The sequence below is a fragment of the Juglans regia genome, chromosome 7 (genome assembly GCF_001411555.2).
Source record: "Juglans regia cultivar Chandler chromosome 7, Walnut 2.0, whole genome shotgun sequence".
NCBI lineage: Eukaryota > Viridiplantae > Streptophyta > Magnoliopsida > Fagales > Juglandaceae > Juglans > Juglans regia.
The window spans coordinates 13,375,730-13,399,262 of record NC_049907.1 but is presented as its reverse complement, the minus strand read 5'-3'; the positions used below and the strand labels follow the sequence as shown (position 1 = coordinate 13,399,262).

Below are 23,533 nucleotides of genomic sequence, written 5' to 3'. Positions count from 1 at the left end.
TGCATATCCACTTTTGCATATTTTATTATTATTAATTTTTTGCTAAAATCAATTTTTTTACATATTATATTAAAAATATAATAAAATGAAAAATATATATAATATATTATAATAATAAAATGAATGTGCAAATGAATATTTGTTGTGTTGTTCAATGAGAGAGAAAATGAAATGATTGTGAGAGAGAGAATGGGAGGAGAGAGAAATAATGATTAAAATATGATTTGTAGGGTAAATAGTAGTTATCCAAATTTGGATAAGTACGGTTCATAAGTAGCTAAATGTTTGGATATGCATAAGTCAATGTGAATGATTTTAGGGTTAGAGCATCCTCATTGGCTTAGCCAAATGAGAAGATTAGCTAAAATTTAGATAATTTGTATAAAAAAGACTCTACATTAGATTGGCCATCTCTAAAATAATTTGAATTTTTGCTACAATAATTGGCCAAATATAGAGAACCACAATTGGTTTACCAAACATTAAAATAATAATTTCTCACTCCAATTAAATTTAATCTCAAATTTTTATTATTAGCATTAAATGACATTTGAAAATATGATTTTTATAATATTAATTTAATTAGAATATAATTATTATTAATATTAAATTAGTAGAATTATAAATGTGATACAAATAAATTAAATAAAAAAATTATTAATTTAATAATATTTTATTATTATATAAATAGTGAATGACTAATTCAATATGAAGATTGAATTTAAATAGAATAAGTAAATGAAAAAAAATGTGATATTAACTAAATTTTGAGGATGATTTGGTCAATCCAATAAAAATGCTCTCATATTATGCAAATATAGTATACATATGCATAGATCGATATTAATACCCTGAGGCCACACTTTTCTATGTCTGTCTCCGTCCTGACAGCCCCACACGCCCTGGTTTCCCATGACCCCTTACCCCATGGCGCCTTGACCCCCTGACATCGATCCTTCTTGCTCCCTCTTATCCCCTAGTTTCTAATCCAGGTCTCCAACTAGGCCTGGTGGCTGGACCGTATGAACTTCTTTATTTTTTCACCTCACATTACCTACTTCAATAACTTGGCGCAGCTTATAAATCAAACCAATCAATTAAACCTTCACAAGACGGAGTTCAATTTAAGTTCCTATGATGGCGTCTCTGACGGAATCCCACAGCTTAAACAATCTTGATGGTGACCAAAAAGAAGAAGATGAGAGCTTCCTCTATGCCGGGCAACTCGTAAATTCACTTGTGCTGCCCATGGCCCTGCATACGGCCATTGAGCTCGGCGTTTTCGAGATTCTGGCCAAAGCAGGTCATGGAGCCAAGCTCTCCTCCTCGCAGATTGTGGCAGAGATGCCAACCACCAATCCTGAGGCCCCCCAGATGCTGGACCGCATCCTCAGGATGCTGGCCAGCCATTCCGTGGTAAGATGCTCTGCAGGTGCTGATGACGCTGGGATTTTTCAGAGGCTCTACGCTCTTTCTCCTGTGTCTAAACAGTTTATCCCTGACGAAGATGGGATCTCGTTCGGCCATTTGATGGCTTTGTTTCAAGACAAGGTCTTCGTAGATAGCTGGTCCGTACCTATCTTTTACTCATATTTTTATTTTATTTTTATTATTAGATACAATCATGCACACACGTTCCTTTTACAAATAAATGAAATTTATTATTAAAAAAATTATTATTTTTATATAAATTTTGTATTTTTTTTTAATTCTGTGTGTATATTCTAACGTAGCTTTGTCGTGATCGAATACGTAAGAGTTAAAATTCTTTATAGGAGTTGCAAATCCGACAAGAATATAATCAAACAAGATAAGATGATTAGGATTTGGTGAAATATTGTTCGGGTGAAATCGATTTGCTACAATCTGATTGGAATGTGCATGAAACAAGTAAGATGATTAGCATTAGTGCTGTCCTGACACTCTGTTCTTGGTTGCTCTCTGTTTGTTCGAGGTCGTCCGGTCTTTTTTCTTAGGAATTTTGGCTTAGGAGGAGAGTAATGCTTAATGAAGTCGTGGAGTCGTATGCATGGTGGTACCAAGTTGATACCGGATTGAAATGGAAGTGAAGGAAACTCAACAAACAAACAAATAAAGAAATGAAATATAGGAGTAGAGTCTATTATTAAAAAAATAATTTTTTTTATGTAGATCTCGTGTTTATTTATTTTTTCAAAGTGATTGGACAGTTATTAAGTACTCACGATTATAACTATCATTTCTCTTAAGAGAATGATACACGTGTACCGATAAAGTTTACTATCATTTTTATCGAATTTTTATTTTTAGTATTTATGTTTGTTTATTTTTTTAATATTTCTTAAATACACAAAATTTTTTTTATAAAAATTAAAAATAAATATACACATTGCAAACCCAATTCGGTGAGAATAGCACTCCTCTTCGACTTTAGGCTACTTTCAAAAGCCTTTTTCTAGTTTTAATATAACAAATATTTATATTAAACATAATATATCAAAAAGTTATTAAAATTTAAAATTTCAACTTTTTAGAGACAAAATTATTAATTAGAATTTTTAATATTATTTTAATAAATAGTATGACTAATTTATTTAATATCTATAGTGACATATATAGTGGGTGTTTACTAAAGTAAGTCTTGAAAAAATTCAGTCTATTAAAGCAAGTAGTATATATTATCAATAATGTTGATGCAATTTTTCAACCGAGTCAGAGGCCAAAAATATGATCGAATGGCCCAAGATGATGCTTTGATGTTGATTCGATCCTCTTAATAAATAAATATAAATAAAGCACATAATATATAAATCGAGGGAGAGGTATAGAGATTTACGTGATTCATCAAAAGGCCTACATCAACGAGTTTGAAGGTGAAATCCATTATGTTTAGTTATTTTACAATTTTTCATGATGTCACGTAACTCTCAATACAATAAAGAAAATAGGATTGAGAAGAAGTTGAATAATATGTTGTTCCGGTAGAAATCGAGAGGGGGGGGGGGGGTTCCCAAGAGAGTGTAGTTAGAGAAGTTCCAAGAAAGTGTATATCCGATTCCTTCATGTTTGTAGAGGTCTTCTTTTATAAACGTCTTCTTCCTTGTTTGAAGTTATCACTAGAAAAGTACATTTTATTTTATATGATTTAGATTTAAATCGGAATATTAATTTTTATTTGCCTAAATTCTTTTTAATTCTAAAAGTAGATTTTAATAATCAATATTAAGATAACCACCATGTTTAAAAAAATATTTCAAGGTCAATATGATGATTTTCCAAATCATTATTTAAGGTTTTAAGTTTCTTAAGAATCATGGCCGTATGCATCTCCTTGATGTTATATTCTGATCTCAAACAACCGTAATTGTTTTGGCCATTTCTTCGACAAGCTATTTAGTTTGAGATTATCATACATGATCAATAAAATACCACCACAAGTTTACCAATTACTTATTTTCTTATGCTATGGTATGTCCACTACTTCGATCTCCAAGACCTATCATTCTCACTATCTATCTGTAAAATTACCACTTGTCTCAAAAATTTAAACTGATGGAAGATATAGATTTAATTATTTGTATTATATTCTTAACATTTTCCCTCACTTGTGGGCCAGACTTCGCCTTAATGGGTGACTCAACACGTAAAATATTAAAATGGGGTAGAATGTAGAGTCATGATTCAAACTCAGGACATTTGCTCTGATACTATATGAAATCACCATTTGTCTCAAAAGTTTAAAACTGATGGAAAGATGTCGATTTAATTATTTGTATTTTGTATTATATTCTCTCCATCTACCATAAGCTATTACAATTGATGCATCCTTGTTTTTGTTTTTTAGCCTCTGATATAATTATGCTTCAAATCAAATAGGAAAATGTTACACACCACACCACCATCTCACTTTTATCCCACTATACATGATGTGACACATTTATTACTATTGAATGATCATTTATTAGATAATTCTTTATTATCCAATGGTGATAAATAAGCCACATCCTTACATAGTGAGATGAAAGTAGGATGATGGTGTAATGTATAGTATTACTTAATCAAATATAGTATCTAACCCTAGTATTCATAGGTTCCAACTGAAAGGTGCGATTCTTGAGGGAGGAATTCCATTCAATAGGGTTCATGGCATAAATGCTTTCGAATATCCTGGTTTGGACCCCAAGTTTAATCAGGTTTTTAACAAAGCTATGCTCTACCCCACTACAATGGTTATTAAAAAGATCCTCGAGTGCTACAAGGGCTTCGAGACACTCAAGCAGTTGGTCGATGTTGGCGGTGGTCTAGGAGTCTCTCTCAACTTAATTACTTCCAAGTATACCCATATTAAGGGCATTAATTTCGACTTGCCTCATGTTATACAGCATGCCCCATCTTATCCAGGTATGAAATTTGATCATAATACTCCACCTTTCCAATTTTGTTTAATTCTAATCCCATATTCATTTAATTAATCATGTGGTCTTACTTTGAATTGACATCCCCATAACTCTCTTCAAAGTAAACCTATTACTTTGAATTGACTTGAAAGTGACATGTTTCAACCTATTTTAATGGCATGTTTAATATAAATGGGTTGATTCGATTAACACAGTACTTTCATGTGATCTTAGATCATATATTATACTGCATACGGCTATTATCATTTCACAGAATGAGTAAATATTCATGACAACAATTAAGAATATACCCTAAATTTTGAGTGCATGTCTAAATTAAATTTGGTGATTTTTTTAAAACGAAGAAACAGAAAGCAGTAAAAGGGTATTTTAAATTTCAAGGTTTAAATTCGCAATAGATAATTTTAATTTATACAGATTATGTTGGTCAATTGTTTGTTTAAGGGTTGGCCTATAATTGACTCGTTTATTAACCGTGTCTTATCAAATTGACCCATTTCGATCCAAAGTTGATAACAAGAAACCGTAACCTTTAATGTTTAGCTCATGTAAGATTCACATGGGTTAATTCTATCAAATATTTCTAGCCTTAGATATCACTATATAATATAGGTTGTGAGAAACACCATGGTTTGTAAAATCAAGAGCTGTGTAGATAAAAAGCGTGTAACTCTTGTTGCAGGAGTGGAACATGTAGGAGGGGATATGTTCAAAAGCGTTCCTAAAGCAAATGTAATATTTATGAAGGTGAGTTTCATATTCTGCTGGGATTTTGTCATGTATGACATATAACTAGTACGAGGTGACGATTCTGTCTAGTTTGCGTACTGAGAAGGTATTCTCAAAATACCTCACTAGTATTCATTATTTTATTATTACTTTTGACCTATTTTTCACTACTATTCACTATTCTATCATTTTTTTTCACTATCATTCACAGAATACCTGAGAATACATCGCTACCCAAACCCAATCTTAATTCCCTTTGTCATCCAAATACATTCCGAATTTATTGTCATTCATATATAGTCGTACCAATTTGAAGTCTCACATTTTAAATGACTTCTATATTATATACAAGTATTTGATTTATAAAACTACTTCAAATATATCACATGATCAGTGAATTTGACCAAGAATTATAAAATATATGATAAAGAGCAGCATTTCTTATTCAAGATATGTGATGCCATATATAATTGGATAATATTCTAGTGGATACTTCACGATTGGAGTGACGAACACTGCGTGAAGCTTCTGAAAAACTGCTATGCAGCAATTCCAAATGATGGGAATGTAGTAGTTGTGGAGGCAGTTCTTCCCAAGATGCCCGAGGTTAGCACTTCTATGAGAGTCACCTCACAACTTGATGTGCTTATGCTGACTCAAAACCCAGGAGGAAAGGAAAGGACCGAAGAAGAATTCATGGCCTTGGCAACCAAAGCTGGATTCAAAGGCATCAGATATGAATGCTTTGTCTATGGTTTTTGGCTCATGGAGTTTTTTAAATAGTCGATTTCTTTCTTGTAATATTTCGAAATGCATCTCTCATGAACATTGAAATAAAACGCCAGTACTAAAGGTAAGTTCCCGTGATAGTTTTTCTAAATCGTAACAAAAGAGTTGACTAAAGCATCCGTTTATATGTTGAGTTGAGTTTTTTAATTATGAATAGTAATAAATTGAGATGGTTGAGTGAGTTTTGTAGAGCCAACCTAAGATGAGTTTAGATGTGTTTGGATGTTAATATGGATTTAGATGTATTTATGAGAAGTTGAAAAATGTTGTAGATCCCATGTGTAAATAGGTGTTGAGTTGAAAAAGATTGTGGATCCCAAGTGTAAAGAGGTTTTGAGTTGAGATTAGTTTAGTGATTTGATGAAAGCCTTCGGTGGTCTAAAGGATCGGCAGCCTGGGAATCTTGCGATGGGGTGCGTGGTGGTCACTAGGGTCTGGAAAACAGCAGATCAGCATTTTGCCATACTTAGGAAGGATAAACAAACAAAAATTGAAAAATAAGGACTACACAATCTTTGGTCTAACTAGATGGGAGGAGGGAGGGAGAAGCCGAAGCTCCACCCCCCCCCCCCCCTTTTCTCCCCCCTCTCTAGGTTGGGCTTTTGCTGGGGGCAAGTCTCTACAGAGAAAAGGGAGAGAGAGCTTTCTTCGTTATCTAAATGACAATCTGATTAAACTGATCTGATTTTATCTTGCACTTAAACTTAAGAAAGCTTACGTGTCTTATGTGACGTGAAATGCATGACATACATACTAATATAAATAACTGCATAATGTTGAATCTATACATGATACGGAAAATTAACATAATTGTATGCTATGATGAATGGCATGCTTGCAAAAATCATGGCATGCGTGATACGTAAAAAGTGGCTATCAAATAACTAGCTTTAATAATAATCTATCTAAACTAGCTAGCATGTGCTAATCCTAATTTATGATCAAGTTACTTGCCTCGTTGTACTGTTTCCTGATTCTTATTTCGTAATTCTTTACCTATACGAAATACAAATAGTCACTAACTTTTTTAGGAAAACGTGTCGTATTATTTTACTTAATTAAATACATATTGGAAAAACTAATCTAATAAAATATTCAGTAATATACTATTATTAATAAATATTGATATCATATAATTATTTAAATACTAATATCATATCTAACCTTTCAAATATAATTTAGTAAAGAATATATTTTTTTATCGAACTTTATAAAAATAATGGTGTAAAGATTTAGTTCTTAAAATAGACTTAATAATTTTTAATATTAATTCTTGTAAACTATTACTATAGTTTAATCATAATTCAATGCTTAATAATTTAATTTAAAAATCCTTAAATATTTTCTGTAAAAAATAAACTTTTTGTACTAACATATTTATTGGATGAAAATTGAGCCTATATAAAACATTATAAAGTGGTTTTGTGTAAATAAATATAACCCAACTCAATAACATACATGTTTATTTAATGAGTTTTGTTATGTATCAGCCACTATTTATCTTCACACTCCACACCTAACAATTTTTATTTTTTATCTTTTCATAAGAAGTGGAATGTATACAGTGAATAGTTGATGATGAAAAGAATTATTCTTACTTAATAATTATTTAACATAACCCAACTTCAATTAAAACCAAGCTAATACGTAAACAAAACCCATGTGGCTTGTAATTCCAAGCCCACCTGGAGCATTAGGGGCATAAATGTATTATATATTCAAAACTCATCCTAACATGCTTTATGAAAATTCATTTTTAAAACAAAACTACTGGGGCAAAGAAGGGTCGTGCTACGAACTCATCGAGAGAGCAACGTGCAGTGGCGGGTCTGGGTGAAGATCGACGGTGGTGCGACTGGGGTTGACTGTGGCAGAACTTTTGAGGCAAAGATAGTTTCTATGCCGTTAGGGAAGAAAAGTGATGGGAAAAGGAGATAATGGTTTGCAACGGAGACTCACCGAGGGAAAGTTGTGTGCAGCGAATCTGAGGGCTATTTGGGTGGTTTCCGACGATATGGGGGTGACTACCTTGGGTTCACGCGCATGGGTTCTTTCTTTGTTTGATGGCTTATGGTGGCTGTCGTGATTTAATGGTACTTCGTCTTGTAGCAATAGCAGGATCTGGAGGCTTTGGCAGCCGCTTTCCGTGGGAAGGGAAGGAGTCATGATGGTGTAAGACGGTGTAAGGCAGACTAGCTTCCTCTCTTGGTGGTTGAGCGATGGAGACATGCTTTGTTCTTGGTGTTGCCAAACAGAGAGAGTGACAGGTGTTGGTTGGGCTGCCCGGCATGGGCTGAAAGGCTGTGAGGGGCTAGTTAACAAAAAATAAATAGATAGCCTCTTCGAGGGGGCTAAGTCCTCCTAATATGAGTATTGGATAAAATTCTGCATGAATTTTCATTCATAATAACAACTTGAATAACATTACAAATAACCAACAGCCCACTAACTTATGGAAATTAACAACCCATAATTAATAACTACTGTGTAAAAGACTCTGACTCAACAACCCAACAATAAACTGCATATCCCAGACTACACTGACTACCCAAAGACTTGGGCATCATTAAAACCAAACTTTTAACAGAAAATACTAAGTCCTATGAAGCCAAGCCGAAGGCCTTACATCCAAGACCCATGTCCAGATCACCTAAGGTCCACCCCACGACCTAACAGGCCCATGACAATCCTTCCCCCATCAGAAGACCTTGCCCTCAAGGTCAGGGAAGTCTTTTTGCAGCTTATGAAATTCAACCTAGGAGGCATCATCGATTTCTAGACCTTTCCATTTGACCAACAGCTCACTGATGGCTCGTCCATTCTTCTTCCTGAGGTGCCTCTGCAAGATTTCTTCAGGCTCAGCTTGTGGCCCACCCCCAATAGCCATTGGAGGAATCGTAGGCACCAATACATTTTGAGCACCCAGCTTCTTCTTCAAGACTGATACATGAAACACAGGATGAAGGAGGGAGGTGGAGGGAAGATCCAATCGATAAGCCACACTACCAATCCGCTCCACAATCTGATAGGGACCATAAAATCTGGGTGAGAGCTTGAGATTTTTGCGCTTCACAACGGAATGTTGTTTGTACGGTTGGAGACGAAGGTAGACCCAATCTCCTATTTCGAAATTCCTTTCAGGTCGTCTTAAATCCACAAAATGCTTCATCCGTTCTTGTGCCACTTGTAGGTTCTCCCGTAAAAGGGGCAAAATCTCATCCTGGCTCCTCAACGTGTCCTCCACCGACTGAACCGTAGCTATTCCCGGTGAATGAGCCAACAACGGTGGAGGTGGGTATCCGTAAACTGCCTCAAATGGTGTTATTTTTGTGGACGTGTGAATATTTGTATTAAACCACCACTCGGCAATAGGCAACCACCGAGACCAATCTTTTGGTTTATCACATGAAAAATAACGTAAATACTGCTCCACACACTTGTTAAAGATTTCGGTTTGACCATCCGTTTGGGGATGATCAGCTGAAGAAAATTTGAGCTCAGTCCCATGCAACTTGAACAATTCTTTCCAAAATAGACTAGTGAACACTGAATCCCTGTCACTGATAATACAACTAGGCATGCCATGTAATTTTAAAATGTTGGCAATAAAAATCTGTGCAATTTTAGAAGTTGAGTAAGGGTGCGCTACTGGAATGAAATGCGCATATTTACTAAGTCTATCCACCACGACCAAAATCACACTAAATTTGTTAGAAAGAGGCAGCCCTTCAATAAAGTCCAAGGAAATATCTTACCATACTTTAGTAGGAATAGGTAATTGTTGGAGGAGTCCCGTTGGGTGAATATTTTCAGTTTTATTGCACTGGCACACATCACACTCTTGAATGAATTTCTTGACATCTGCTTTCATACCCTTCCAGTAATAATTGGCTCGAGCTCGATGGAGAGTTTTATGAAGTCCCGAGTGGCCTGCTTGAGGACTTCCATGAGCTAGATTGAGCAACTGTTTTTTTATAATAGCAGAATCACTAATATAAAGCCTACCCCTGTAAAATAATAGGCCATCCTTCATGTGAAATTTAGACTCATCCAGGAGTTTAACTGCAAAAATAGATATTAGTTTCTGTATTTTAGGATCCTCATAATAGGATATACGCAGATCTGAAATCCAACTAGGAGAAGGAAAGGACACTGCAGCCAATTGGGCTGGTGCATCTTCAAATTTCTTGGATAGAGCATCTGCTACCAGATTCTCTTTTCCCTTCTTGTATTCAACCACAAAATCAAATCCCAACAGTTTAGTAAGCCATTTATGTTGCATTGGTGTTCCAACCTTTTGTTCAAGTAGGTACTTGAGGCTTTGATGGTCTGTCTGCACTTTAAAAGTCTGCCCCAAAATATAAGAATGCCATTTCTTTACTGCCAACACTAAAGCCATTAATTCCTTTTCATACGTGGAGAGGTGCAACGCCTTTCCATGAATTGCTTGGCTCATAAAGGCAATGGGCATGTATTGTTGCATTAATACAACACCTACACCACAACTAGAAGCATCACATTGAATAGTAAATGGGTTAGTGAAGTCTGGAAGAATTAAAACAGGGGGATTGGTCACAACTTCTTTAAGGGCAGTGAAGGCTTCTTTGGCAGCAAGATTCCATGCAAATGAATTTTTTTGAAATAGAGAAGTCAAAGGAGCAGCAATAGACCCATATCCCTTTATGAATTTGCGATAATACCCCGTAAGACCTAAGAAACCCCGTAAGGACTTAAGGGTCGAAGGAAAATGCCAGTTTAGCATTGATTCAATTTTTTTAGGGCCAGCCTGGACTCCATTGCTTGAGATTAAATGACCAATATATTCAATCTCATGACACCGAAAAGCACACTTTGATTTTTTTGCAAAAAGATGGTGCTGTTGTAAAATTTCTAGCACCGTGGTCAAATGATGCCTATGCTTTTCAAGAGTGGTGCTATACATAAGAATATCATCAAAGAAAACTAAGATGAATTTTAGCAAGAAGGGTTTAAAAATATGATTCATGAGAAATTAAAAGGTAGCTGGTGCATTCGTAAGGCCAAAGGGCATTACGAGAAATTCATAATGGCCTTCATGAGTACGAAATGCCGTTTTTGGGACATCGTCGAGATTAACCCGAATTTGATGATACCCGGAACGTAAGTCTAACTTGCTGAAAATAGTTGCCCCATGCAATTCATCTAGGAGTTCATCAACAATAGGAATTGGAAATTTGGCCTTAACGGTTTCTTTATTTAAAGCTCGATAATCAACACAAAGACGCCAACTACCCTCCTGTTTACGAACTAAAAGAACCGAAGAAGAAAAATGACTATGGCTAGGACGAATAATACCTGAGGCAAGCATGTCATGAATAAGTTTTTCGATCTCAGTTTTTTGAAAATAGGGATAACGATATGGACCAACACAAATGGGTTTAGAATTAGCATGAAGGACAATATTGTGACTGTGGTCACGGTTTGGTAGGAGTCCCATGGATTCTTGAAAAATTTCCTGAAATTGGTCAAGCAATTTTGTAAGAACGGGATCAGTTTCTCGAGTAGAAATGCTAGAAGTCGTAGGATGAAGAAGCTATAATACCAAACCCCGCTTGTCTTGCTTCATAGCCCTTCCAAACTGATCCCCATCCATTAATGAGACCTCGGTTGGGGTAATGCCATGTAAAACATGCTTAGAACCCAAGAGATTAAATTCCATACGCAATTGAACAAAATCCCATAAAATAGGCCCCAAGGTACTGAGCCATTGAACTCCTAACACAATATCACATCCACCCAAAGTCAAAACATAAAAATCTATGTGATAATTGTTACCCTGCATGTGAAACTGAACATCCACACATTTGCCCGTACTAAGCAAGGTGTCTCCATTGGCTACTCTAACCAAGAGTCCTGGTGTTGATTGTGAATGCAGATGCGCTCAGTGCTGAATTGAGGGGTCCATGAAATTATGGGTGCTTCCGGTGTCAATGAGAATCACTACAGCACAACCGTTGACATGCCCTAGAATGCGCATGGTTTTGGGACTGGGTGAACCTGCCAGGGCATGGATGGAAATCTCAGGAGCTGATTCCGACTGCACCGTATCACCTCCAGATGGGCATTCGGTTCCTTCTAGAAGTGGTGGTTTTTTATTGTGGTTCCTCCTCCTCCAAATCAGCACAATCCATGATAAATAAACGGATTGATTTGCATTTGTGGCCTGGCCCCCATTTCTCGTCACAATTGTAACATAAGCCCTTCGCCCTCCTTTCCTTCATTTGTAATGGGGATAAACGTTGGACCGGAACAATCACCCTTGTATCCGATGCTGGTGGATTGCTAAATGGGTGTGTGGGAATAGAGCTTACTCGTGAACCCCGCCGGAAGGCGGCAACATTTTCCTCCTGCATTTTCGCCATACCAAAAGCCATTGTAAGGTTAGAGGGATTAAGCATACGAACCATGAACCGAATATCCTCCCGTAAGCCGCTTAAAAAACAGCTGAGCTTGTAAGGTTCTGCCAACTCTTTCAGCCGATTAGATAAGACCTCAAATTGGGATTTGTAAGCCTCCACTGTTGTATTTTGCCTTAGCCATGTAAGAGCCTCCATCGGATCATCCAAAATGGAAGGACCAAATCTGGTGAGCAAGGACTGAGTGAACCCGTCCCAACTTGTAATCCCACCCGAAGCCTCCAAATCCTGAAACCAAGTGAGGGCTTTACCCTCCATGTGAAAAGAAGCCAAGAGGACCCGATGATGAGGGTTAGTTTGGTGATAAGTAAAAAATTGATTAGCACTATAAATCCAACCATTAGGTTCTTCGCCATCGAACTTAGGAAAGTCTAGACGAATAGCCCGTGTTTGAATGTCACCATGCTCATCAAACAAAGGATTCCCAATTTGAGATGTTGTTCCAAATTGAGACTCTTCCTTATGCTTCCCTTGCTAACGAACCAAGGTCTCCACATTAGTCACCACAAGTTGTAATTGTGTTGTCAAGCCTTCAACCGCTTGTTGCAGGGCCTCTTGATTTTGTTGTTGAATTTCTTGAGTTTGCTAAACTGTAGCCAAGGAGTCGGCAAGGTGGGAATAACGTGTATTGTGCCCTTCAGCCATGAAACGACTGGCTCTGTATACCACTTGTGAGGGGCTGGTTAATAGAAAAGAAATAGATAGCCTCTTCGAGGGGGCTGAGTCCTCCTAATACAAGTATTGGATAAAATTCTGCATGACTTTTCATTCATAATAACAACTTAAATAACATTACAAATAACCAATAGCCCACTAACTTACGGAAATTAAGCAACAATTAACAACCCATAATTAATAACTACTGCGTGAAAGACTCTGACTCAACAACCTAACAATTAACTGCATATCCCAGACTACACTGACTACCCAAAGACTCGAGCAACATTAAAACCAAACTTTTAACAGAAAATACTAAGTCCTATGAAGCCAAACGGAAGGCCTTACATCCAAGACCCACGTCCAGATCACCTAAGGCCCACCCCACGACCTAACAGGCCCATGACAAAGGCGACTGCACTACCATGCGTGATGATCTCTTGGTGCTCTAATTTGTTTATGGTGGTTTGCAGATGTATAAGGGTCGTGGTTGCGTTGGGTTCTCTTTGGTAGCGGGTTTTAATAGTGAACTGCCTTGTGTTGCCGAGGAGTACTTGCTAGGAAGATAACAATAAATTGCTGCAATTTTTTGTCAAGATTTCTGAAGGAGAGGGAGAGTTTTAAAAGTGTTCAACACGTTCCAATTTCAGTTATGGCCGATGTAACAGCTCACTCACTGAAGAACCATCCGAGAGAAGGGGAAGACTGAAAAAAGTATAAACCATTTAACTTAATTTTTAATAATAATAATAATAATAATAAAAACAATCCTGAACAACTTATTAATGGTATAAAATTTGATAAAAATATAATAGTAATAATAACAATAATAGAATGTTTATAAAGACAATAAAACATAAAGTCATTCACATTCTATCCCTCATAATATTGGGGTCGGGTTGTTACAACATATGAGACAAAGAAATACATACATCTAAAATGAAAACGAGAAATATAAATATTAAGTTTTTTTTTTTTTGGAAAATTTGATCCAAACTCCCTATATTGTCTCTAGATTGAGATTTGCCCATCATAACCGAGTCAATTATTCTATCAACTCTAGTTAACGAATAATATGTTAACAAGTCAGAGGTAGGGCTATTACCCACATCCCCCAAACAGGGGTTGCCCTTGCCCTGTTCGCCAGTTCTGCATGGGGGGTGGCAGTTTGGGCCCTGAGCTTGTCCCGATTGGCCCCCACGGTCGTTCGCTCACCTTCGCCCACCTTCCACCCACTACGAAAAACCAAAAACCAAAACCAACATAGAGAGAGAGAGAGAGAGAGAGAGAGGCTGGGGGCGATGGCGAGGAGGAGAGAGAGAGAGAGAGAGAGAGAGACTATGACAACGACTGACTGGGAAGATCGTGACGAGAATTTTAAACAGAGAGATTGAGAGATGAAAGAGAGAAAGTGATGCAAAGGGGGAAGTGACGTTTTAAAATAGAAGCACGTCCCCCGGTGCCCAGGTGCGTGTAGGCGTTTACGTCTGGCCTCGCCTTTCCGTCCCCCTAGTTAGAGGAATGTAAGAAAATGGAAAATTATACTATTTTCCAACAATTGATACTTGGTAAGCCTATCTCATAACACATCATTTATCATAATTGGTATTGTAGTCTCGAATACGATGTCCTTTTCAACACTTGAAGCATGTGTCAGTCCCTAACATTTCTTCGCATGCCTCCCATACATCTCACATATAGAATGTCATCTTGTCTCACTATGTCGTGGCCTCTCTTCATTATCCCGAAAGGACCTATTAGCTTGTCCTAATTGCTTAGCAGACTACAGGGAACGTTTCATTTGTTCACTCTATTTCATAATCTTCTGAATGTCTTCCTCTACAATAGTGGTTCTCGTGACTAGGTCATAAAAATTATAGTTGAGTCATCGTTCAAACTTTTTTGCTCTCTTTCCCTCATTAGGGATCAAATATTCAACAAAAAGGGTAGATCCGAGAGTTTCGTGGGTATTCATAAATAGTCATAGTGCCTTGAGTAAGGTTTAATTATTGTCTTGCTCTTGTCTTTATGAGGGTTCGAGGGAAGAAATGCTCCAAGAATGCCTTCTTAAAACACTCCAAAGGAATGGGAACCCTTCTCCCTATTATTGCTAGAGTAGTCCCTCTACAATCATTGTTCACCCATGTCCATCAGATTGTAGGTGCCATACTCACCTTTTGCTCATCAGTGCATCCGTTGCTCTAAATCTATCATCAAACATGGGTGGATGTTGATGAGTGAACTGTTTTAATGTGCATCCAACTTATGGGGCTCTATCTCCCACCATCTAACCATTGTCCATTATCTTAAAGAAATATGTTGCCGCAACACCAAGTACCTCAAGATTCTCATCTTGTACGCTAGTGTAACACCTCAAAATTTGGAAAGTTATATTTTACTAATTATTTGAAATTATTATTTTATGTGGACAGTTCTACTTATTATTATTTTAGGTAGATTTTTAAGGTAAAAACTTGGGAGAAACCATTAATACTAGGATTTTGATCAAGACCCATTATTTAAAGTTTACATTTTTAAACTGAATGGTACTTTGGACCCATGAATTTTGTTTGACGCCCGGTTGAGATTTTTGGACAATATTGGCTAAAGCCGTGGGCATGAAAAATCATTTGCAGGTGACTATGGATTTTATGGAGTCCAATAAGCTGGACATGTTTGGACTTACGCTAGCGGTTTTAAAAAGTTCATAATAGTATTAAAAGCTTTTTAATGACAAAATTATATTGTTTGGATGTTACATATTAAAATATTTTTTAATCTCAAATAAATTAAAAAATACGTTTGAAGAAAAATATTTTTCTTAAATATTTTTGTTCAAATAATGTAGAACGTAATTTTAATTTTAAGAAGATTGTCAATATGCTAAAATACCTATACAACAAAATCCATAAAAGTTATTCAACAGGGTTTTACTACTTCAAAACTTTCAAAATTATGGTTATAATATTTAAAAAATCAAATAATTCTCTTTTCTACATCAAAAACACTTTTTTAATTTGTTTTGCTTTAAACATATGGTTACGAAATAGTAAAAAAAATTTAAATTGTAGAACTTATTATTTAAGTTCTAAAGTTCTAAATTATATTTTTTTACTGTAATCCCAAATATACACTTAATTTTATTGGACAAGCAGACCCATTTTATTAGATAATGGGCTCGAGAAATAATTATAAGTTCAAAAAATATTTATTGGGTAAATTGGACCTATTTTTTATTCAAGATCCAGCCTATTAAATTTATAGAAATGATACTTGTAGTTGTGAATGTGCAAGCGCTATGCAGCCGTTTTGAAAAAAATAAATAAATATAGGACCCATATGAAAATAAATTAATTTTTTAATTATAGACCTCATTCTTTTTCAAAACGACTGCACAAATTTTACGAATTCTACGATTATATGTAGTATTACTCTTAAATTTATTAAATACGTAGCCCATGAATGAATGGACAAGCTGAATAATTTATTTGGACCCCTTCTAGTGGTTAATCCTTCGATTAAGTTCAAGAAAAGTCCAATTGGATTAAGAAATTATTACAACTCATCTTATTATAATTTTCTTAATAATCACAAATTTAGGCCATAAAAACAATCCGACTCGTTTGTATGACCCAATAACCGGTTTGCTTTTAAACTCCATGACCCGTGAGATCCAAGCCACCCGACTACCACTATACTAACATCTATTTATTATTTTTTTTTTACTATTTTTTTATTTGTGATATTAAGGTTTTGTTTTTTAAATAAAATAAAATGAGATAAAATAAAATAAATTTAAATTTAAAATTAAATAAAATATTATTAAAATATATTTTTTAATATTATTTTTATTTTAAAATTTAAAAAAATTAAATTATTTATATTATTTTATATAAAAATTTAAAAAAATTATAACGATTAAATAGGATCAAATAAGTTTGGAGAAACCGTGAAAACAAACTATCTTCGTCTAGGTTTTGTTGCCGCATGCAGCCTCCCCCTGCACACTAGCAACACCATCACCGTCACCGTGAGCCTCCTGCGTTCCTCAGCCGTGTACCAGCTGAACCATACCGCCAACCCAGTAAGATCACACCGGCGAAACACCATGTTCCAGCGTGTATAACCCACGGTAGCCTCAGCCGTCATGGTATCTCCCTCCTAGCCGCAACAACCGCTGCCCCAAGTTCAACCGTAGCCCCTCCATCACTGCCTCTTTCCGCTGCCTTGGAAAGCCACAGGAACATCACTGCCGCCTTGGTTTCCTCTTCGCCGTGCTAGAAACTCTCTCATCTCCACTTTCTCTGTTGCGGCCCGAAGCCACCACAGAGGGCGCTACAAGGTCATCCTCCACCGATTGGAAACTGCCCTACCACCGCCCAACGCCTCCCCGTGGCCTCCATTGTAAGCCACGAAGCTGTGAACCCAACAGCCCCTGTTTTGCAACGTTGAAACCAGTGCAGTCAATAGGAGTCCACTGCCACCGTGATCATCCCACACTGCACCGCACGGTTGTCCCACCACTGGGTTCCTCCACCGCAACCGTGAACCTCTCTTACACCGCTAGGAGTGGCCTGAAACCACACCCGAATTCAAGAAGGATCCAGCAACTGAACGCTGCTTATCACCAAGCCATACGGTCGGTTTTATTGCGCTCACCGCCGTGCCCCAACGTGCCCAGCCACCTTGCACCGTCTCCCTCCACTGACCACCAAGCAACACACTGCCCGGCTCTCTCTCTCTCTCTCTCTCCCCCACGCTAGTTCTCTCTCGGTTAGTCCCTCTCTCTAGGTAATTCTCTCTGTGCGTAGCTCTCACTCTCTCCCCCAGAAGGTGCTGTATGCCGCAGCTTCTCGTTCCGTTTGCTAAACTGGCGCAAAGAACCGTCTCGGAAAAGGGAGCAAAATCCTAGCTAAACTCGACTCGACTCAACAGAAAGCCTCTTCCCATTGTGCCGCTTTGCATCAACCTGTACAAAAATGGTTCGCAGCATCAAAAGCGCGAAGAAAATCAAGAGAAAGAGCAAGGTTCAACTATCTTTCTTTCTCGATGCCTTAAATCAATCGTTTAGTTTTAATTGCCTTTTGGGCGACCTTTTCACACAACCATCCCTATCTCGTGCAGGGCTCGGACAAAGGAGATGGGTCTTCGTCTTCGTCATCTTCGATACCCTCGATGCCGGCAAAGGTGTGGCAACCAGGTGTGGACAAATTAGAGGAAGGCGAGGAGCTTCAGTGTGACCCCTCGGCCTACAATTCCCTTCACGCCTTCCATATTGGCTGGCCCTGTCTTAGGTACCGCTAATTCTGTGTGCTTTTTCTTCAATTCATTGGTGGCCCAATTCGTATTTGCCATATGCCATGATTTCCTTGTATGTCTTTTTAGTTCCTAATTTGTAATTAGGTGGTTCACTTTTACAGCTTCGATATTGTATGCGATACACTGGGGTTGGTCCGAACGGAGTTCCCACAAACAATGTATTTCGTCGCGGGTACTCAGGTGAGGTTTGTTTCATATTGCTTTTTATGTATGGCTATGGAACCATATATTCAGTATAATCTTTTTCATGTGTAAAGTCGTTATTGATCTCTACACAGTGCAGTTGCATCGGGATCGGGATTCAAATATGTTTTCCTAATAGACGTAAGGATTATGTTACTCCAGTGTGCAATACAGATTTCCCAAGGATTACCATAGTATCAAATCTGGTTCCTGTATACAACTTAGGCACAACCTTTTGTTTACAGAGGAAGAAAAATTATAATACGGATCTATCTGAATATTAGGAAGAGGAATACTTAGGTTTTTTTTACCTCTTTTTTTTTTGTAGTCCTTTGTCCTTTTCTCATCACATTTTGTACATTGTATCTCTACATCATGGTTCTTCTGCAGGCAGAGAAAGCTTCTTCGAACTCTACTTATCAAGAAAAGAAAGCTTCTTCGAACTCTATAGGAATATTTAAAATATCCAACATCACAGGGAAAAGACGTGAGCTAGTGCCTTCCAAACCTGCAGCTGGAAACTCTGATATGGAGAGTGACAGCAGTGATAGTGACAAGGAAGATGAGGATGTGGAGCTTGGTGGATCTGGGAGTCCGAGTTTGCAGGCAACATCTTGTTTCGTTTCGCATTTTGCTAATTTCACAAAAACAGAGATCCACATTGCTTGTTCCTCCCATTATCTATTTAAACTTTTCATTTATCTTGTTTGCTTTTCCAGTTGCGCAAGGTAGCTCATGAAGGATGTATAAACCGTATACGTGCCATGCCACAAAATCCCCATATATGCGCATCTTGGGCAGATAATGGTCATGTGCAGGTTAGAATTCATGTCGTTACATTGTGGGGTGGTTTTTCATGATTTTCATGCCTATTTTGGGGGTAGTCTTTCTGTCTTGCTGTCCATGTAAGTATTAAGGAAGATTGCAACAATCTCTCCAATCAAACTGAATCAAGATCAAATCACCAAAGTCAGCAGAATCAGTTTTCTGTATAGCAATATAGCCGTTTCAATTTAATGTAAATATTTTTCATTTATTTTACATTTATTTTGGCATAACTCTGCTTTCCTTTTCTATGTAATTACCAAAAGTATGCTACTGCACTTGTATAAATCTGGTTCAGAAGTTAATAAGAAATTTGAGGTATTTTTCCCATTGAATCCGTGTAGTAAAATTCTTATAGTAAGCATATGACGTTATGGAATGTGATAATATGTCTTCAGTTTCTGGAATTTTTCGGTGGTTTTGGGGGTAGTTTTTCGGTGGCAGCGACCGAAAAAGATCTTCTGTCTAGTACTCGAATAAAAATGAGATTTAACACGTCTTAGAAATTATTATGACATTTTACTTATCAAAAACAATTATGGCACGATTAATCCAGGTATGTGTGAACTTGAAATTTGATTTTCCAGATATAGATTACAATAAAAACGATAATGCTCTGTAGGTATGGGACTTCAGCTCTCATCTGAATGCTTTAGCCGAATCAGAAAAACAAGGTGCCCAGGGGGCTTCGTCAGATTTCAATCAGGCCCCATTAGTTAAGTTTAAGCACAATGATGAAGGCTATGCTATAGACTGGAATCCTATTGTTCCGGGAAGGCTTGTATCTGGTACTGTTAGACTGGAACCTTAATTACTAGTTGTTTAACGCATTTAACATGGTCTAACGCTTTGATAATGTTCTTCATGCGTGAAGGGGACTGCAACAATTGTATTTTTCTGTGGGAGCCTACATCTGATGCGACATGGAATGTGGATACCCAACCATTTATTGGTCATGCTGCGAGTGTCGAGGATCTACAAGTATATAGTTAACCCATGAATCTATAGTTGTTTGGGTTTTCCCTATATGCAGTTGAATCTTGTGCTTTGAGCAGAACTGTTTTCCTTTATTTTTTCAAACTTGTAACCATTCTTGTTCCATCTCTTCTCCTGTAGTGGAGCCCTACAGAAGCTCATGTGTTTGCCTCATGTTCTGTGGATCGGACTATTGGAATATGGGATGCCCGTTTAGGGAAGTCAGCAGTAGCATCTTTCAAGGCTCATAATGCAGATGTGAATGTCATATCGTGGAACAGGTTGCTAATAGTTCTGGTTGTTGCTCTATTAGAAAATCCTTACTTCCATACATGTTTATGTGGTGATCACTCTTGGCACTTCCTTGATTCTGATTAGGCTGGCTAGCTGTATGTTGGCATCTGGCAGTGATGACGGGACATTTTCTATTCGTGACCTCAGATTGCTTAAGGTATGGTCCAGTATGGATATTCCATCACATTTTCTAAAAAAATATATGATCTATAATAAATTATCAGGTTAAGGGCCATTGTTATAATAGTATGTCTTCAATCTTATTGCTGTCATTCTTCTGCATTGATTGTAAAACTTATATTGTGACTTGCATGTATTCAGATTGGTCACACACAATTACTACAATCCCTGTTTAAAATAAGTTAGTTAACTAATGAAAGAAAGGTGGAACCAGCTGCATTCTTTAAAGAAAGTGCTTTGCGTCTTTAACCCTAAGTGGTGAAGGCCTTGGTTTTGGGGTATCACTCCCTTCAAGGTCTAAAGTTCAACACCTCATGGGTGTAAACAATCTTTTGGGGCCACATCCCCTGGTGTAAAGCTAGCGATTTAACTAGTTTCGTATAGGAAAATTTATGAGGGTGCGGTGCACGAAACCGGAATTTACTCTACAGGGGTGGGTCCTACCTTGGAGAGGTTCTCTAACATATATAAAAAAAAAAAAAAAAGAAAGAAAGAAGAAGAAGAAGAAAGAAAGTGCTTTGCCTCTTTAGTATGCATTGTATGATACTTGAGACTGCTAAAAATGGGGGATAAGGCACTTTGTGTTTTCCCCCCTTTTCTTTTAGGAGGGGTGAAGGCTTTGTTTTATATGTGCATGTATGTATGTGTATTATGTTCCTACATACACAGGTATATATATTTTAGAGTCAGAGAAATGGTTGATCTCCCTCTCTCTCTGCCTCTCTTTCTTTTTCTTGTGCTAGCAAAGAAGGGTTTTAGGTTATCAAATGGGTTTCTTGATGTTGATAATGTTGATGTTAAATGCGATTTTTCTTTGGACAGCAAGGAGATTCTGTAGTGGCACATTTTGAATACCATAAACACCCTATCACGTCCATTGAGTGGAGTCCACATGAACCCTCTACTTTGGCTGTTTCATCATCAGACAATCAGCTAACGTAAGTAATACGCAGGATAGATTGGGTTGGCGCATAAATAAGAAGTGGTCAACCAAATATATATGTTTGTAGTTTTATTATTCTTCTTTGGATATAAGTTCTTATGTTAAATTTTTCTAAGTTTCGTATATTTATTTTTGATCGCTTGGCTTCATTGCATAGAATATGGGACCTTTCCTTAGAAAAGGATGACGAAGAGGAGGCAGAGTTCAGAGCTAAAACAAAAGAGCAAGTAAATGACCCTGAAGATTTACCTCCACAACTTCTGTTTGTTCATCAGGTAACCCACTCCCCTCCTCTTTTATCCGAACTTACCTCTTAGTGAGATGATGGATTTAGAAATTTCTTTATTGATTCAACTCAATGTGTTAACTCAGGAATGCTTTGACTTTAAACAGGGTCAGAAAGACTTGAAAGAAATACATTGGCATTCGCAGATTCCAGGAATGGTCGTATCTACTGCAGCAGATGGTTTCAACATCCTGATGCCTTCTAACATACAAACTACCCTTCCCTCGGATGGTGCTTGAAACTCGCATATGATCTGTTGCTATTCTTCTTGCACCAAACTGCTATACATATATATGTTTTATAGCATCAATGGGATGGCATGCAGCAGCTGTATGTTTGCATGTGGCGTTGTCCAGATGCGTACATCTTGAATCCATTCAGAATCAGCGTTTTTTTTTTTTTTGTTGAGTATGTTAATGACCTTGACCCCTCCCCAGTACCTCTTTAAAATTCGCACTTGCTCCCAAAAGTTTTTGCTATGGATTAGACTATAAATTAGACTTGTGATTGCTATGGATTTTTGTATTTTCCAATTCATTTTAACGCATAAATATATATATATATATAAAGAATGAATAAACATTATATTAAGAAGCACAATTCATTACATAATTAATCATAAAAGCAATAAACATAACCAATCTTTAATTCGGAATTAATTACAACTCTTTACTTTATTATATAATTTGTCAATAAAACATTAATTCCATAAAAAATAACAATAGACATTCATTTTATAAACAATAAATACTTTCATTCTTTTTTTTTTCTTTTATACTTTACTGCATACACAAGCCATGACCTCTCATACTGTCCCAGTGTTTTGGTATCTCTACCATCCAAGGACGATAACTCATTATTTAACCTGGTTCTCGATCGTGAGTACTCTCTCCCCGTTTAAGAAGCCTTTCCCCGTTCAAAAGGCTAAGTCCTTGGCCCGAGGTTTGCTCATCACGCTCGAGACTATTGATTGTTCATCATAACTTTATCAATGAAAATTCATTTCATAAACAATAAATAATTTCTTTCACTTTCTTTTTCTTTTATACTTTACTTTATACAAGCCATGACCCCACATATTGCCCTAGTGTTCTGGCGTCTCTATCATCCAAGGACGATAACTCATTATTTAACCTGATTCTCAATCGTGGTACTCTCTCCCCATTTGAGAACAAACCATGGCCCTTCCCCAGCCAACAGGGTAAGTCCTTGGCCCAAGGTTCGCTCATCACAGGCATCCTACCAATTATACCAGATTATACCACATGTTGTTTGGGTAATAGTAGATACTAGATATACTGCAATAAATGTGAATCCTGATTCTGACTTCTTAATGAAAACACATATAAAATTAGATTATTCTCAAATCATTCTTTTAATAGATATTGACTAAGATGATTGTACCACATGCGCCCAAATTGCTTTAGACCATATAATGAATTTTGTAACTTGATAGAATAAATAATATCGAATTTTAAATTATATGCTTCGGGCATTTATA

General features: G+C 36.9%; 2 protein-coding genes across 2 annotated transcripts; both read left to right on the top strand.

Annotated features, from left to right (window-relative positions):
- Positions 1-826: 826 nt before the first annotated feature.
- On the top strand, positions 827-6,019 carry LOC109019628 (caffeic acid 3-O-methyltransferase-like). The gene is made up of 4 exons (XM_019001968.2): positions 827-1,568; positions 4,070-4,380; positions 5,080-5,144; positions 5,613-6,019. The coding sequence occupies exons 1-4, from the start codon at positions 1,135-1,137 to the stop codon at positions 5,907-5,909; spliced, it is 1,107 nt and encodes a 368-aa protein (XP_018857513.2). The 5' UTR covers positions 827-1,134; the 3' UTR covers positions 5,910-6,019.
- Positions 6,020-17,007: 10,988 nt separating this feature from the next.
- Positions 17,008-22,500, top strand: LOC108997952 (glutamate-rich WD repeat-containing protein 1-like). The gene is made up of 12 exons (XM_018974341.2): positions 17,008-18,054; positions 18,152-18,321; positions 18,448-18,526; positions 18,920-19,135; positions 19,249-19,347; positions 19,977-20,142; positions 20,229-20,335; positions 20,471-20,610; positions 20,708-20,780; positions 21,626-21,741; positions 21,904-22,021; positions 22,140-22,500. The coding sequence occupies exons 1-12, from the start codon at positions 18,007-18,009 to the stop codon at positions 22,269-22,271; spliced, it is 1,464 nt and encodes a 487-aa protein (XP_018829886.2). The 5' UTR covers positions 17,008-18,006; the 3' UTR covers positions 22,272-22,500.
- Positions 22,501-23,533: the final 1,033 nt, after the last annotated feature.

What these genes read in the sequence shown, in the direction of transcription:
- LOC109019628 (XM_019001968.2), top strand. Translation starts at nt 1,135, where the DNA reads ATGATGGCGTCTCTGACGGAATCCCACAGCTTAAACAATCTTGATGGT. An exon ending in GCATGCCCCATCTTATCCAG is followed by an intron (nt 4,381 to 5,079) that starts GTATGAAATTTG and finishes CTCTTGTTGCAG; the next exon opens with GAGTGGAACATGTAGGAGGG. An exon ending in CAAATGTAATATTTATGAAG is followed by an intron (nt 5,145 to 5,612) that starts GTGAGTTTCATA and finishes ATAATATTCTAG; the next exon opens with TGGATACTTCACGATTGGAG.
- LOC108997952 (XM_018974341.2), top strand. Translation starts at nt 18,007, where the DNA reads ATGGTTCGCAGCATCAAAAGCGCGAAGAAAATCAAGAGAAAGAGCAAG. An exon ending in TCCGGGAAGGCTTGTATCTG is followed by an intron (nt 20,143 to 20,228) that starts GTACTGTTAGAC and finishes TCATGCGTGAAG; the next exon opens with GGGACTGCAACAATTGTATT. An exon ending in AACTTCTGTTTGTTCATCAG is followed by an intron (nt 22,022 to 22,139) that starts GTAACCCACTCC and finishes GACTTTAAACAG; the next exon opens with GGTCAGAAAGACTTGAAAGA.